Genomic DNA, 16,511 nt, shown 5'->3' with positions numbered 1-16,511 from the left:
CAGTTTGTGAGCTGGCAGCGCAGCATGCAGCTCAAAGAGGTGGGTGCCAAACGCAAGATTGTGGGGGTCCCCAGCGGCGGGACCCCCGCGGTCAGACATCTTATCCCCTATCCTTTGGATAGGGGATAAGATGTCTTAGGGCAGGAGTACCCCTTTAATGAATGGCATGGAGGGTACTTTCTCTAAAAGCTGTGACAAAATGTTTGCGGGTACAGGCAGTAATGGTCAGAAATCCAGTCCTGCGCAGGGCTCTACAGGAGAGGTTCACTATGGGGATTTGCTTCTGCTCTGGACAGTTCCTGACACAGACAGAGGTGGCAGCAGAGAGCACTGTGGTCAGACTGGAAACAACTACACAACTTCCTCTGGAGCATACAGCAGCTGATTTTTTAAAATAAGTATTTCTGTGACCAGTTGATTTGAAAACATAGTTTTCTTCCTCCGGAGTACTACTTTAATGTAAACTGGAAAGAAGATCAAGAATGAGGAAAATCCTAACAAAAGGGAAGGGGGGGGGGGGATACAAACCTTTCCAATTCCCTCATAGCCCCCACTCAAGGTGACTAACGCGTTTTCCCGTCTATACTATACCGCTGAGGCCGGTAACTGGATTGGGCATCGCAGTCATCGGACCTCTTAATTCTTTCTAATCCCCTTGAGTATAGGTTCTTGAAAGGGTCTCCATTACTATTGGGGTTCTCATTCACTGCGATGTAGAGGGAGGGGTCCAAAAACACAGTTTAAGGAGGATAACCTATAAAAACAGCACTGATTTCTACAAAAACAGCACCACTCCTGTCCTCGGGTTGTGTATGGCATTGCAGCTCAGTTCCATTAAAATAAATGAAGCCAAGTTGGGACGTAGTTTTTGGAAGAAATTAGCTCTGGTTTTCTATTGCTAGATAATCTCTTTAAAGGATTTATTGAGCATTAGAAAAATATAAAACAGTGCCGCCCCCATCCTCAGGTTGTCTGCAGTATTACAACTCAATTTTATTGAACTGGGCTGCAGTAACACATATAAACTGATGACAAAAGTGGTGCTGCTTCTGGAAGAAAGCGGCTATGTTTTTCTAGTTCTGGATAACCCCCTTTTAGATTGTGGTCACTCACATTGGCCCTATCCTCAGCATCTCAGTCCAGTCTTCCTAATCAAGGAATTAGGGTCGATTTCCAGGAATTAGTAGGTTTTTGGCTGATCCAAGACCAGAAAAGGAGAACTGTGTGATCTAAATGACAGAAGCATGACCATCGTGACCATCGTGACCATTGTGACCATCGTAGCAGAGACTCCAGACATGGTGTCAATACGATCATCATTAAAACCCACAAGGATGGCAGAACAGCAGGCACCGGCGGTGTATGACCGAGGGTCAAGGGCAAACAATGGGCCTGGCTGTAATAGAAGCAGCTAATGTGCGGAGGCCGCAGCACCTATTGAAGTCAGATGATGCTGTAGGGTTCAGCAATGAGAAGCTGAATAATTCCCCTCCTGAGAAAACCTTCAAGTATAGCGCTAAATACGGCTGTAGGGCATTGTGCACCACGCGGAGTGCCGCTCTTCAGGCTATCTCCTGGAAGCCATCGATCGGCGCATACATATGTAGAAACTGCGCTGGTGTCATTCCTGCAGTAATCTCTCTCCAGACAAGTGCTTCAATTACACCAGAGAGCGTCTCCACCATACAAACAAATGGAAGAAGCATCCAAAGCACTCCAGACAGGATCAATGGATACAGAGGAGTGTGTGCTGTATTATACTACGCTATACTCTACATCACTGATTCCCAACCACGTGTGTGCCGATCGGCACTGCCCGTGGGGCTGCGGGATTTTGCTGTGATTTTTTATATTTTTTTTTAAATGTCCTGCCCCAGCCTGCGTGCTTATGACTAACGGCACAGGGGGGAAGGGAAGCCTGCGTGCGCACTGCGCACACAGCGTCCCCCTGCGTCCCCCTCTTCCTTGCGGCGCAGTGAGACGAAAATGGTGCCATGCGGCGGAACGAGCTAGCGGTGCCAGATTCTTGTGGAACTGCAAGCTGCGCGCACCGGCTTGCTTAAGGTACCATACCCTTTCCACCCCTCTGTTACCCCTTCTCAACCCTTTCCAAACCCCACCCCCCACCACCGTCACCCAGGTCCACCCTCTACCCCCTGTCACTCATGTCCACCCCCCTGTCATCCATGTCCGCCTTGTACACCTCCCTGTCCATCCCTGTCACCCATGTCCACCCCCCCTGTCACCCATGTCCACCCCCCCTGTCACCCATGTCCACCCCCCCCTCTCACCCATGTCCACCCCCCTGTCACCCCTGTCCACCCCCCGTCACCCCTGTCCACCCCCCGCCACCCCTGTCCACCCCCCGTCACCCCTGTCCACCCCCCGTCACCCCTGTCCACCCCCCGTCACCCATGTCCAACCCCCCGTCACCCCTGTCCACCCCCCGTCACCCCTGTCCACCCTCCTGTTACCCATGTACACTCCTCTACACCCCTCTGTACACCCCTGTCACCCATGTACCCTCCTCTACACCCCTCTGTCACCCATGTACACCCCTCTGTCACCCATGTACACTCCTCTACACCCCTCTGTCACCCATATACACTCTTCTACACCACTCTGTCACCCATGTACACTCCTCTACACCCCCCTGTACACCCCTCTGTCACCCATGTACCCTCTCTACACCCCTCTGTCACCCATGTACACTCTTCTACACTCCATGTAAAAAAAAGTGCAGAGCCTAATAGGTTTGTTTTGCAGGTTTAATGGTGAAGAATTGTGTGTGAAAAAAATCGTGATGATGGCCTGGACCAGATGGAGAAGAGAAGGCAACCATGAAAATTAGAGAAGACGTCATTGGTGAGTTGCTGTATAAAGCAGCACTTTATATTACATACCCACTGATAAATAGATATAGCGCATTGCGTTTTTTTTTTTTTTTTACTGTTTTTTCCCTTTTTTTTTGCTCATCAACCTCGGTAGGTGTGCAAAACCGAAAAAGGTTGGGAAACACTGCTCTACATTTTAGTATGATAGATCCCATTATTCAGCAGTGTGTATTATACTATGCTATACTCTACATTGTAGTATGATAGATCACATTATTCAGCAGTGTTTATTATACTACACTATACTCTACATTATAGTATGATAGATCACATTATTCAGCAGTGTGTATTATACTACACTATACTCTACATTATAGTATGATAGATCACATTATTCAGCAGTGTGTATTATACTACACTATACTCTACATTATAGTATGATAGATCCCATTATTCAGCAGTGCGTATTATACTATGCTATACTCTACATTGTAGTATGATAGATCCCATTATTCAGCAGTGCGTATTATACTATGCTATACTCTACATTGTAGTATGATAGATCCCATTATTCAGCAGTGTGTATTATACTACACTATACTCTACATTATAGTATGATAGATCACATTATTCAGCAGTGTGTATTATACTACACTATACTCTACATTATAGTATGATAGATCACATTATTCAGCAGTGTGTATTATACTATGCTATACTCTACATTGTAGTATGATAGATCACATTATTCAGCAGTGTGTATTATACTATGCTATACTCTACATTGTAGTATGATAGATCACATTATTCAGCAGTGCGTATTATACTATGCTATACTCTACATTGTAGTATGATAGATCACATTATTCAGCAGTGCGTATTATACTATGCTATACTCTACATTATAGTATGATAGATCACATTATTCAGCAGTGTGTATTATACTATGCTATACTCTACATTATAGTATGATAGATCACATTATTCAGCAGTGTGTATCATACAGTCTGGGACAACAGCTGCTAAACCTGCTGCAGAACTTCATAATACACACCTCAGCTGTCGCAGAATATCATAATCCACACCACACCTGCTGCAGAACATCATAATATACACATCAGCTGGTGCAGATCATAATACACACCTCAGCTGGTGCAGAACTTCATAATACACACCTCAGCTTCTGCAGAACATCATAAGACATACCTCATCTGCTGAAGATCATCATAATACACATCTCAGCTGCTGCAGAACATCATAATATACATCACAGATACTACAGAATATCACAATACACACCTCTGCAACTGTGGTGTGGAACATCCAAATGCACAACACACCTGCTGCAGAACATCTTAATACACACCAAAGCTAATGCGGAAACTCATAATACACACCTCAGCTGTTGCAGAAAATCATAATACACACCACAGCTGCTGCAGAACCTAATAACACAAACTGCAGCTGCTGAAGAAATTCATACTACACCTCAGATGTCTGAACTACCAATCATTGACAGGAATCACCCTTTTTCTTTTTAAAAGAGGTTCTGCAGCAGTTAAGGTGTTTATGACAAGGAATAATATATACACTAATATGAACTATAAAGCATAATATAAGTCACTATGAAGTCCCCTGACCCGTATAATGTGCTTATTTTTACACTTCCTGGTGATATTGGGGGTGATGCCGGGCAGCAAGAATTCAGATTCTTATTATCTCTGGAGTCTTGGAGGCAGAAGAGTAGGAGGCATCCCTAATCCTTCCTATTAGAGTGTACTGAGCTGTATGTAAGGCGTATTACTGCCGAGCTGGCGATATAGCAGTGGCTGTGAAGAATAAGCGCACGTCGCAGATAAACTGATGCTGAAAACTGCAGATAAGCGGAGAAGTGGAAAGTTCATATAATAGCTGCTCCATGCTGGGACTGGCAGAGCTCTCTGCGGTCACCGTGTACGACGAACTGGAGGAAAATAGCGTTCCCTCTGGCACACCATTAGCCATAACTCTTTGTAAAGTTTTATTAAAGAAAAATAAAATACAGACAGCGGCTTTTATTACCTATTGTTCCTGGTTTGTGTTCATATGTGCACTGTGGCAATATCTGGCAGCCCTTTTTATTGGTGTATGTATGGTATGGTGTATTGGTGAGTGATGTTGGTGGGTAGGATCCAGAGAGTGAGGTATTTACACAGTGGCGCCCAAAACTACTGGATGTACAAGGAATTGCACCCATCTCCATTGAGTGGGTGCTGGGAGGGTTTGAAGTGCAAGGAACCAATAAGACACATTTAGATGGGCACTGTCAGAATCAAAAACTTTTTATATGTTGTACATTTTGGGAAAACATTAACCTTTCTAATATATTTCATAAGAAAATTTGATGTTTATAGAAATCATGGCTTATAAAGAAAAATCTAGGGGTCCCCATACCATCCTGCACATAATCCTGTCCGGCTGCAGCATCATCTTTGTCCTAGTTGAAGCACAGACATGGTCCAGGAAGTGAAAATGGAACTAGCACTCCTCTATGCTCACTCCTGTTCTATTAGACTCCTGCCTGATAACAGAGAGGAGGGGGTTACAGAGCAGCTTGCAGTGATTGAATGAAGAGACCAAGCACTGCACAGCAGACCCAGGGAGGAAGTGAAAGCATGGTGAGTGATGGCGGGTTCAGTGGACATGCCTTGGACATGCCTCTTTCTGAGCAGCGGGTGTCAGAATAGGTGAGCAGCAGAAGAGGGATTTGTGAGCAAAATACAGAAACTAGACTTACAAAAAGACATGTAAAGCATCTGCATGACCTAGTGAGTAATATATTTAAAGTGCACCTGTCAGATCCCACAAAAACAAAATAATAATAATAATGTTACTCAGTACCTAATCCTGACCATGTACATTTAGTTGTATGCCTCTATAAACTTTATTTATTATAAAAAATACCTATTTTCATAAGCTCAAAGTGTTAGAAAGGGCCATGTCCCTCCTTGTGGTGGTGGGAGTGGGCGTGTCCCTCCTTGGGGTGGTGGGAGGTAATTGGTGTGTGGTGGGAGGGGGCGTGTCCCTCCTTGTGGTGGTGGGAGGTAATTGGTGTGTGGTGGGAGGGGGCGTGTCCCTTCTTGTGGTGGTGGGATGTGATTGGTGTGTGTGGTGGGAGGGGGCGTGTCCCTACTTGTGGTGGTGGGAGGTAATTGGTGTGTGGTGGGAGGGGGCATGTCCCTTCTTGGTGTGGTGGGATGTGATTGGTGTGTGTGGTGGGAGGGGGCGTGTCCCTCCTTGTGGTGGTGGGATGTGATTGATGTGAGTGGTGGGAGGGGGCGTGTCCCTCCTTGAAGTGGTGGGAGGGGGCGTGTCCCTCCTTGTAGTGGTGGGAGGTGATTGGTGCGTCTGCTCATGCAGCCTTGTCCAGGAGTCATCTCTAGTCCATGACTCATGGACAAGCCTGATGCTGCTTCAGGACTGGTTAGTGTCCCAGTAGGTATGGGAACCCTTAGTGGTAGGATTTACAGGAGCCATTTTCTTTATTAAATATATAAAAAAAATTAAACAACCACATTACAAAAGGTCTTTAATTTTTATCAGTAACAACATATAAAAAGTTTCTGGATCTGAAAGTGCCCATTTAAGTATTATTATTTTCTATGATATGACCCCTTCCCAAACACACACCTTTCATCCTAAGGGCTCTATTACATGGCCCGATGCTTGCAGTACATAATCCTATAAGCTCTCTCCGCTTCTGTCATTTGTCTGAAATATTTGACACTTTAATAGTTTTTTGTTTAGCAAGTCAAAATGAAGTGGTCAGCCAACTGATAGCTGGTCCTATTACACAAGCAATATTGGCCAAAAATCACCCGATGTAACAGGGTACTAAGGACAGGTGGGGTCCGAATAGATGGGAAATAACAAGATAGTGATATCCCTTGATGAAAAATCTCTTTGGTACGGCAGCATGTGGCGGATTTGCATGCATATAGAAAAGGACCACCTAAAATGAGCCGAATTGTAAAGGAATAATTGATAATTTCTCCTTAATTTTTCCACAAACATATATATATTTGCTATTTGACCGCCAGCGGAGACAAATTTGCGAGCTAAGTGCCTCACTATTTCATAGTTTCACATTTGCATCTATTACACCATAGCTGTATAGCTCTCCATGTTTTATCTGCATGTTCATGTTTCACCTATATCCTTGTGCTGGCAGTGTGCTGCTGCATTTTTCTGTTGCTATATATATATATATATATATATATATATATATATATATATATGTATATGTATATATATATATATATATATATATATATATATATATATATATGCCCACACACACGCAAGGGATATTAAAAAGTTTCCCCCTTTTATATTTTTGTTGAAGGTGGGAGGACTAGTAATTAGTCATGTCTGAGCGTGTATCTATATATCAGTCACAATATCTATATAGTGACAATAGAAGACAAAAACAGGTGTCCTGCACTCACCACTTCAGCTCTGGTTATACGGCTCCCATCTCGGGCTGCTCCTCCGGATCGGTGGACAAAGGTGGCGTGGGGCACTCAGAGGCAACTGCCGGCAGTTTCACGCATAGGTATGCGCTTCTTGAGGCTGGAAGAAGCGCATACCTATGCGTGAAACCGCCGGCAGTCACCTATGAGTGCCCCACGCCACCTTTCTCCACCGATCCGGAGGAGCAGCCCTTGATGGGAGCCGTATAACCAGAGCTGAAGCTGTGAGTGCAGGACGCCTGTTGTTGCCTTCTATTGTCACTATATTGATTGCTACATATCTGTCCTAGCACCACCGCATCTGGCATATCTGGTTTCCTGCCTGAGTCGTACCTTTTCCATCTCGTGGAGCTGCGTGGATAAGGTATCGGTGCCACTTGTTTCGTTTCTTTTCTTATTTTAGTATATATATATATATATATATATATATATATGTGTATATATATATATATATATATATATATATGTGTATATATATATATTAGTCTATTTCAGTCTCCCTAACAGAACTGATTTTTTTAAACAGCCCCACACCCCTGTCCTCAGGTTGTGTGTGGTATTGCTGCTTGGTTCCATTGAAATGAATGCAGCTAAGCAGCAATACCACTATCAACCTGAAAACAGGTGTGGTGCTGTTTTTTCTGCATAACCTGTGTGTGCGTCTGTCGATCGCATCCTGAACCATACGATGAACTCAACAATGACTTACTGTACATGTATGGCATTCCGCGGCAACTACCCCTCATAATAAAGTACATGTTTGTCATTAGGAAGGGGTTAAAAACGGGGAAAATATATGTATAATAAATAAAATATAAAAATCTGCCAAACTGCACAAAATTGGTAAAACCTGTCTGGCCAAACACTCAATCATTAAAAAATAAAGTATTCCATTACTGTTCTCTACCCAATAATCCAGCATTCGATGGATCCCACTGATGTCATTATAAAGGGATTTTACTGTATTGACCACAAAGAAGAACCTACTTGGCAAGCTGTTTTTCGGCGTCTGCGCAGAGCTCCAGAAGACCCATTAAAACGGCAGATACGTCCATGTACGGTTCCCATACGGTAAAGCCTCGTCCAATCAGATCAATAGCGGTCCGGCGCACGGTGCTGTGTGGAGGGAGCTTGGGGCTGGGGGGCTGCAGCAGCAGGAACGTCAGAGCCTTGCCTGTGATAAAAAGAGAAAGATATACAGCTTTTACTGTCATTCCGTGGGGCGAAGAGTCAAAGGATTTTTTACAAGACTTAACAGCAGCTTAAGTGGGTGCACGTTTAAGAACGAAAGAAAAATCGGCTATCTCAGCAGAAAACGCACCGGGGCCTCTGCACGGACTCGGCTAAGATGCATAAAACTTAATGGAGAGGAAAATTGTTTGACAGACAAATCATTGCGGATGACACTTGATGTGATAGGGACACCGAGAGTGAGAAGGAAGATGCGTACTGAGCTAGATCAATGGGCACAGTACAACTGCTGATCACCCGCCGATGCTAAAAGGTGGCGTAATCTTCCTATTCATTGGACTGGCATAACATCTACCACAGTGTTTCCCAACCAGGGTGCCCCCAGCTGTTGCAAAACTACAACTCCCAGCATGCCCGGACAGCCAACAGTTGTCCAGGCATGCTGGGAGTTGTAGTTTTGCAATCGCTGGGGATGCACTGGTTGGGAAACACTCATCTAACTAATGGGACTTTACATTGCATAGAAAAGAAATTTAAAGAAAAGGGGACCACAAGTAAAAAATAAGGAAAACCAGAATTTATCACTCTCTGTATGTCTAGTATACAAAATTTTGCACACACTCCATTTCATGCAAAACATTTGTTTTGGGCCACTCTGAAAAAGTATTTTCTCCTGCTGTTCGACTGACCAAGCCCACCCCAGACCTCCATGTGTTCATTTTAGCATTAAAGTCAGATGGTAATCCCTTACAGTCTGGTTGACATCATTAAATCAGAAGAAACTACATGCACTACGTCCAGGGTAGGGCAAAGTGCAGACTGTTTCTACTTACTTAGATGATCTGCTATAAAAAGCTGACCCCAAACTGGGCGACGGTACCTACACTGGACTGGAAGTGCAGGGGCATCAAGTAGCGTCAGTTTAGGTCAGCAACAGACAAGCAAAAACAGTACTAAATTAGAAGACTAAGGATAAACAGGGACTAGCCAGAGAGTAAGAACCTAGAGGGCAGCGTAGTACAAAATCAAAGTCAATATGAGCGTTAGGACAGGTAGGGGTTAAACTTAGAAAGCGGTAAAGTACAAAGTAAGCAAGCAGGAGCAAAGTCAGGAAACAGAAAAGAGGTTAGAATAGTATAGGAACACATAACACAGGGAATAGGAACGCTGGTGATGGGGCATTGTATGTTTTGTTACTCACACTTCCTCATTAGCAGTGCCAACTGTGTCACTCAGTAATGAACGGACCTGAAACATGCAAGGTATAGTCAGGACGAGGAGAGGTGCTGAGGCCGTGTCGAGGGAGTACTGGAGGGTGCGCTGGAGCCGCACAGGTACATATATAACAACATGGCTTTTAAAAAGCAGTGACAGCATTCTTTGCAGTTTTGGAAGGAGAAGCATGTCAGTAAATGCTGCAATGTCCATTTGATATTAATTCGAGGTAAAGATGAATGCCCACCCTTGAACAGTTTTTCTAGTGTAAAAGGGGCATTCCCATATGGGCAATCATGGAATTTCCACAGGAACTATTTTAGGACCCCATTCACATGCACTCTTCTTATGAGGCAGAGGGTGCCCCAGACTTAACTGCTACCTCTGCATCCATATAAGAACACTTCTGGACTGGAAATACATTCTACATTTCTATATGACAACATAGAGGTACAGTCACGGCCGTAAATGTTGGCTCCCCTGAAATTTTTCAAGAAAATAAAGTATTTCTCACAGAAAAGAATTGCAGTAACATGTTTTTCTATACACATATTTATTCCCTTTGTGTGTATTGGAACTAATCCAAAAAAGGGAGGGAAAAAAGCTAATTGGACATAATGTCACCAAACTCCAAAAATGGGCTGGACAAAATTATTGGCACCCTTTAAAAATTGAGGAAAAATAAGATTGTTTCAAGCATGTGATGCTCCTTTAAACTCACCTGGGGCAAGTAAGGTGTGGGCAATATAAAAATCTACACTGAAAGCAAATAAAAAGGAGAGAAGTTCACTTAGCCTTTGCATTGTGTGTCTGTGTGTGCCACACTAAGCATGGACAACAGAAAGAGGAGAAGTGAACTGTCTGAGGACTTGAGAACCAAAATTGTGGAAAAATATCAACAATCTCAAGGTTACAAGTCCATCTCCAGAGATCTAGATTAGCCTTTGTCCACAGTGCACAACATTATCAAGAAGCTTGCAACCCATGGCACTGTACCTAATCTCCCTGGGCATTGACGGAAGAGAAAAATTGATGAAAGGTGTCAACGCAGTATAGTGCAGATGGTGGATAAGCAGCCCCAAACAAGTTCCAAGATATTCAAGCTGTCCTGTAGGCTCAGTGAGCATCAGTGTCAGCACGAACTATCCATCGACATTTTAACGAAATGAAACGCTATGGCAAGAGACCCAGGAGGACCCCACTGATGACACAGAGACATATAAAAGCAAGACTACATTTTGCCAAAATTAACTTGAGTAAGCCAAAATCCTTCTGGGAAAACATCTTGTGGTCAGATGAGACCAAGATAGAGCTTTTTGGTAAAGCACATCATTCTACTGTTTACCAAAAACCGAATGAGGCCTACAAAGAAAAAAACAAACACAGTACCTACAGTGAAATATGGTGGAGGTTCAATGATGTTTTGGAGTTGTTTTGCTGCCTCTGGCACTGGGGGCCTTGAATGTGTGCAAGGCATCATGAAATCTGAGGATTACCAATGGATTTTGGGTCGCACTGTACAGCCCAGTGTCAGAAAAGCTGGGTTTGCGTCCGAGATCTTGTGGTCTTCCAGCAGGACAATGACCCCAAACATACGTCAAAAATCACCCAGAAATGGATGGCAACAAAGTGCTGGAGAGTTCTGAAGTGGCTAGAAATGAGTCCAGATCTAAATCCCATTGAACACCTGTGGAGAGATCTTAAAATTGCTGTTGGGAAAAGGCGCCTTCCAATAAGAGAGACCTGGAGCAGTTTGCAAAGGAAGAGTGGTCCAAAATTCCGGCTGAGAGGTGTAAGAGGCTTATTGATGGTTATAGCAAGCAACTGATTTCAGTTATTTTTTTCCAAAGGGTGTGCAACCAAATATTAAGTTAAGGGTGCCAATAATTTTGTCCAGCCCATATATATATATATATAGTCATTAGTCAAGTACCTGTGTTGCCTGGCATTCCTACCTACTAAACCTTGTGGGAGAGGAAAAGCAACAATGACACTCTCGTTCTCCTATCCTTCTTTCATCCCCCGCACCTGCCTGCTTGACAGATGAATCATAGTTTACCACCACGTTGGTCCGGCAGCAGGAGATGTACAGGAAGTGCAATAGACTTGCATAGGACTTCAGACAAAAACACCCACCCTGACTGAATGGAGATAAGGGATAAGTTTAAAGGAGAACTGTAGTGCCGATATCAACCAGCACCGGAGGACCGGATGCCGATATCGGCACAAAGGGGGAACGTAGAAAGGTGAGTTAAAGTTTGTCTTTTTAGTTTTTGCAGCCCGGACACTGGAGGAATGAAAAATGCTTCACTACAGTTCTCCTTTAAGATCACGGGAGTCCGACCGCTGGGACCCCCGCGATCTCCTGCATGGGGCCCCGGCTCTCCCTGAGAATGGAGCGTGTCGACCCACGCACGAATGAACGGCGGGCATGCCCCCTCCATTTATCTCTATGGGAGAGCCAGAGATATATGTCGGCCCCCCGTGATCTAAAACTTTTCCCCTATCCTTTGGATAGGGGATACGTTTTTTAGCAGGATATATCTTCTTTAAAGAAGAAATCCGGGCCAAAATAAACATATCCCCTACCCACAAGATAGGGGATTAGTAGCTGATCAGAGGGTGTTCCATCTACCAGTAGACGACACAAGCTCCTCACTGAGAGAGCCAGGGTCCCTGAGATTGCAGGGGGTCCTGTGTTTAGGGGATAAGTTGACTTTTGCAAGAGTTCTCCTTTAACCCCTAAAGGACAACAGGTTTTTCCATTTTTTGCACTTTCGTATTTTCCACCTCACCTTCTAAAAATCAGAACGCTTTCAAATTTTTTTATGGTATCAAAGTGTCACCAAAAATATGCAATTTTTGGAGTTTATGTGTACACCATTAATATTATGTTTTTTATAGTTCGGACATTTACGCACGTGGCCATACCAGATATGTTTATTTTTGTTTACATATATATATATTTTTTAAATGGAAAAAGGGGGGCGATTTAAACTTTTATTACTGAAGGGGTTAAATCACATTTATTAACTTTTTTTTTTTTTACACTTTTTTTTTAGGCCCCATAGGGGACTATTACATGCAATACTTTAGATTGCATACACTGAACAATCCTATACCATAGCATAGCACTGATCAGTGTTATCTGTGCTTGATTGCTCAAGCCTGGATCTCAGGATCGGATAGGATGGTGGAAAGGAAGGTAAGCACCCTCCTGCTGTCCTCGCAGCTGTTCGGGATGCAGAGGAGTGCTATCAGACAGGAGAGAGCCCAGAGGAGTGCTATCAGACAGGAGAGAGCCCAGAGGAGTCCTATCAGACAGGGGAGAGCACAGAGGAGTGCTATCACACAGGAGAGAGTACAGAGGCGTGCTATCAGACAGGAGAGAGCACAGAGGAGAACTATCAGACAGGAGAAAGCACAGAGGAGTACTATCAGACAGGAGAGAGCACAGAGGAGTCCTATCAGACAGGAGAGAGCACAAAGGAGTGCTATCAGACAGGAGAGAGCACAAAGGAGTGCTATCAGACAGGAGAGAGCACAGAGGAGTGCTATCAGACAGGAGAGAGCACAGAGGAGTGATATCAGACAGGGGAGAGCACCGAGGAGTACTATCAGACAGGAGAGAGCACAGAGGAGTGCTATCAGACAGGAGAGAGCACAGAGGAGAACTATCAGACAGGAGAGAGCACAGAGGAGTACTATCAGACAGGAGAGAGAACAGAGGAGTCCTATCAGACAGGAGAGAGCACAGAGGAGTCCTATCAGACAGGAGAGAGCACAGAGGAGTACTATCAGACAGGAGAGAGCACAGAGGAGTGCTATCAGACAGGAGAGAGCACAGAGGAGTATGATCAGACAGGAGAGAGCACAGAGGAGTAATATCAGACAGGAGAGAGCACAGAGGAGTAATATCAGACAGGAGAGAGCACAGAGGAGTAATATCAGACAGGAGAGAGCACAGAGGAGTGCTATCAGAAAGGAGAGAGAGAACAGAGGCGTACTATCAGACAGGAGAGAGCACAGAGGAGTACTATCAGACAGGAGAGAGCACAGAGGAGTACTATCAGACAGGAGACAGCACAGAGGAGTACTATCAGACAGGAGAGAGCACAGAGGAGTACTATCAGACAGGAGAGAGCACAGAGGAATACTATCAGACAGGAGAGAGCACAGAGGAGTCCTATCAGACAGGAGAGAGCACAGAGGAGTGCTATCAGACAGGAGAGAGCACAGAGGAGTCCTATCAGACAGTAGAGAGCACAGAGGAGTGCTATCAGACAGTAGAGAGCACAGAGGAGTGCTATCAGACTGGAGAGAGCACAGCTCTGGACAAAGCCATGATTTTATAAGCCATGATTTCTATAAAAAGGAAATAACATTTTCTTATGAAGGATATTGGAAAGCATAATGTTTTGCCAAGATGTACAACATAAAAAAGTTGTTTCTATCTGACAGTGCCTATTTAAATCAACCCTAACCTACCCCAATTTGCAAGGGTGTTTTTTTTTTTTTTTTTAAGTCAAGCAGGCATATGCAGAGAATGGGTTGTGCAGGGGATGGGATAAGCGGATGGGATATGAGGATGGGATATGAGGATGAGATATAAGGATGGGATTTAAGGAGGAGAGTGTTGTCCTCAAGGTTTAAGTAGAAAACTGGGCAATGCCAGGTAATCTATACATACATAGGATCCTATGCAAACAAAAAAAAAGAAGACAAAGATGCACAATTTACCAGAGATTCATCGATTTTGATGTAGATAAAACAAGCTGTGAGGGAATCGTAAAATGTATAGGAACCACACATAGAACATTATTTATTGCCAACCTTGCAAAGAATGAGTTCATGGCTCCGTATTACATCTTTTATAGACCCAATAAATCCAAATTTCTCTTCTAGGAGGTAGAAAACACTGCAGTCATGTCTACTGCCATACATGTGAGTACATAAATGTCCAAGGAGACAATGCTGGGGTTCCATGGTGCCTCTATTTATACAGAGAAAAGGTAATACTGGGCCATGCAAGAAGCAGGAAGAGAAGAGGGGTTGTTGGTTTCGAAAAACCAAGTTACATTCATTCTATTGGGGAATTCTCATCTATTGGGGAGTTTCATCCAGGGACCTCCAGGCACCAGGGCCTAGGTGTGACTGCTGCCTCTGTACTCTCTATAGTTAGTTCTTGGGGGTCCCAGCAGTTAGACCCCACCAATCAAATACTAATCACCTATCCTATCAATAGGATTGTAACATTTCTAAAAAGGATCTCCCACCAATCTTTTTTTTTCAGTTTTCTCTGAAGATAATGTCTTCAGCGTATGGAGAAGATTTGTAATCCGCTGTGGATTATACCTGCAAAGATCCATAAATAAAATCTGCAGCATTTGTGTTCCGTATGAATTCACCCTAGCATCGAAATGGGCAAAGTAATAGAACCTAGATAGCCAGCAGTAACCGGGACATTATGAGATGGCAGTGGCAAGTAAGGAGTTACAATGTGTAGGCTTCCTTAGGTTAAGAATACATACATTTTAGTGAAGAGCAGCTGGGATTCCCCATTAGCTTAGCTCCATCTATAATATGCGTCTTTTGCCTTTGTACTCTCTTATTATCTGTTCTGCACTTGGAGAAGAGGACACCCAGGTCACTCACTAAAGCCATTTTATATTCAGGACCTCTGCGGAGGTCAAAGGAGATGCTTAGAGAAATCTCAGGACAGGCTCACTTGGCATTTAAAGGGAACCTTGAAGGTTATTCCTAGGGAAACCGCTTGAAAGCACAACCCGCAAGTCCTACTTTTCAATACCCAAGATGGAAATATGGCTTCAATTTCTTTGAGGGCTTAAATTTTCCTTGGCTCTACTCAACCATTCAGAAAAAAATAATTTGCAGGCTATAAAAACTTAATGATCAAAGTGGGGATTATTAGCACAGTTACCGCCAACCAGCTAGCTGAATTAAGATTCCATATTATTCCCCGGGGGAATAATATGTCCTCTCTAACCGATAGACAGAATGACACCATCACAGGAAACATCGTAGAAGATCAAGAAAATTGGCCAACAAACTGTCATATAGGTCAACCATACTTATTAGCATGAATTGCATGCATTTTAATGACTTCAGAAACGTAGAATTACACATGACTGTGGTCATGATTTTCTCAGGTATGCATCCCATACCCATGTGCTACATTGGTGCAACTGACATCTGGCAAGTCACATGTTTACCAGCTCTCGCACCAAAGTTTTTTCGGGATTGTAAATGGCAGAAGCATGATGTTGTAGCCCAGTGATTATCTATGGAGGCTTTGGTTGTTTGAATTTGCCTAAAGGATACAGAACTGGGCAAGGTAAAAGTTTTAAAGGGGTACTCCAGTGGAAAAAACATTTTTTAATCAACTGGTGCCAGAAAGTTAAACAGATTTGTAAATTAAAAAGACTATATGTGCAGCTCACAACCTGGGATATTCGAGGTTAATGTGGATAAAAATCGGTCCCCACCGATCAAATAATGAAAAATCAAGTAAACAAATGTAACCACACCTCAAGAATATCACCCTACTGGGTACACAATGAATATGAGATGAGACAGATACTTGCCTACTGAAGAAGGGGTCAATTTTAGCACCCTGAAACGCGTCTAGGCCGTTTCATCTGAACAGAGCGCTATACAAGCACTACCTTGATTACCAACATCACCTGAATCCCAGCCGGCACGGAAGTCCGCAACCCAAACCACCTGCTGCACTAACAAC

General features: G+C 43.7%; 1 protein-coding gene across 2 annotated transcripts in view; it reads right to left on the bottom strand.

The window, feature by feature from the left end:
* The window catches only part of WDR7 (WD repeat domain 7), a 479,768-nt gene that overhangs the window by 164,826 nt on the left and 298,431 nt on the right, over nucleotides 1-16,511 (bottom strand). For both annotated transcript variants that reach the window (XM_056544810.1, XM_056544818.1), the window contains one exon: nucleotides 8,333-8,519. In XM_056544810.1, coding sequence (XP_056400785.1) covers nucleotides 8,333-8,519 — 187 coding nt within the window. The remainder of the gene's footprint in view (nucleotides 1-8,332; nucleotides 8,520-16,511) is intronic.

The sequence above is a fragment of the Hyla sarda genome, chromosome 1, assembly GCF_029499605.1.
Source record: "Hyla sarda isolate aHylSar1 chromosome 1, aHylSar1.hap1, whole genome shotgun sequence".
Taxonomy (NCBI): Eukaryota; Metazoa; Chordata; class Amphibia; order Anura; family Hylidae; genus Hyla; species Hyla sarda.
The sequence above is the reverse complement of the archived record's forward strand: the minus strand, read 5'-3'. Positions and strand labels throughout refer to the sequence as shown.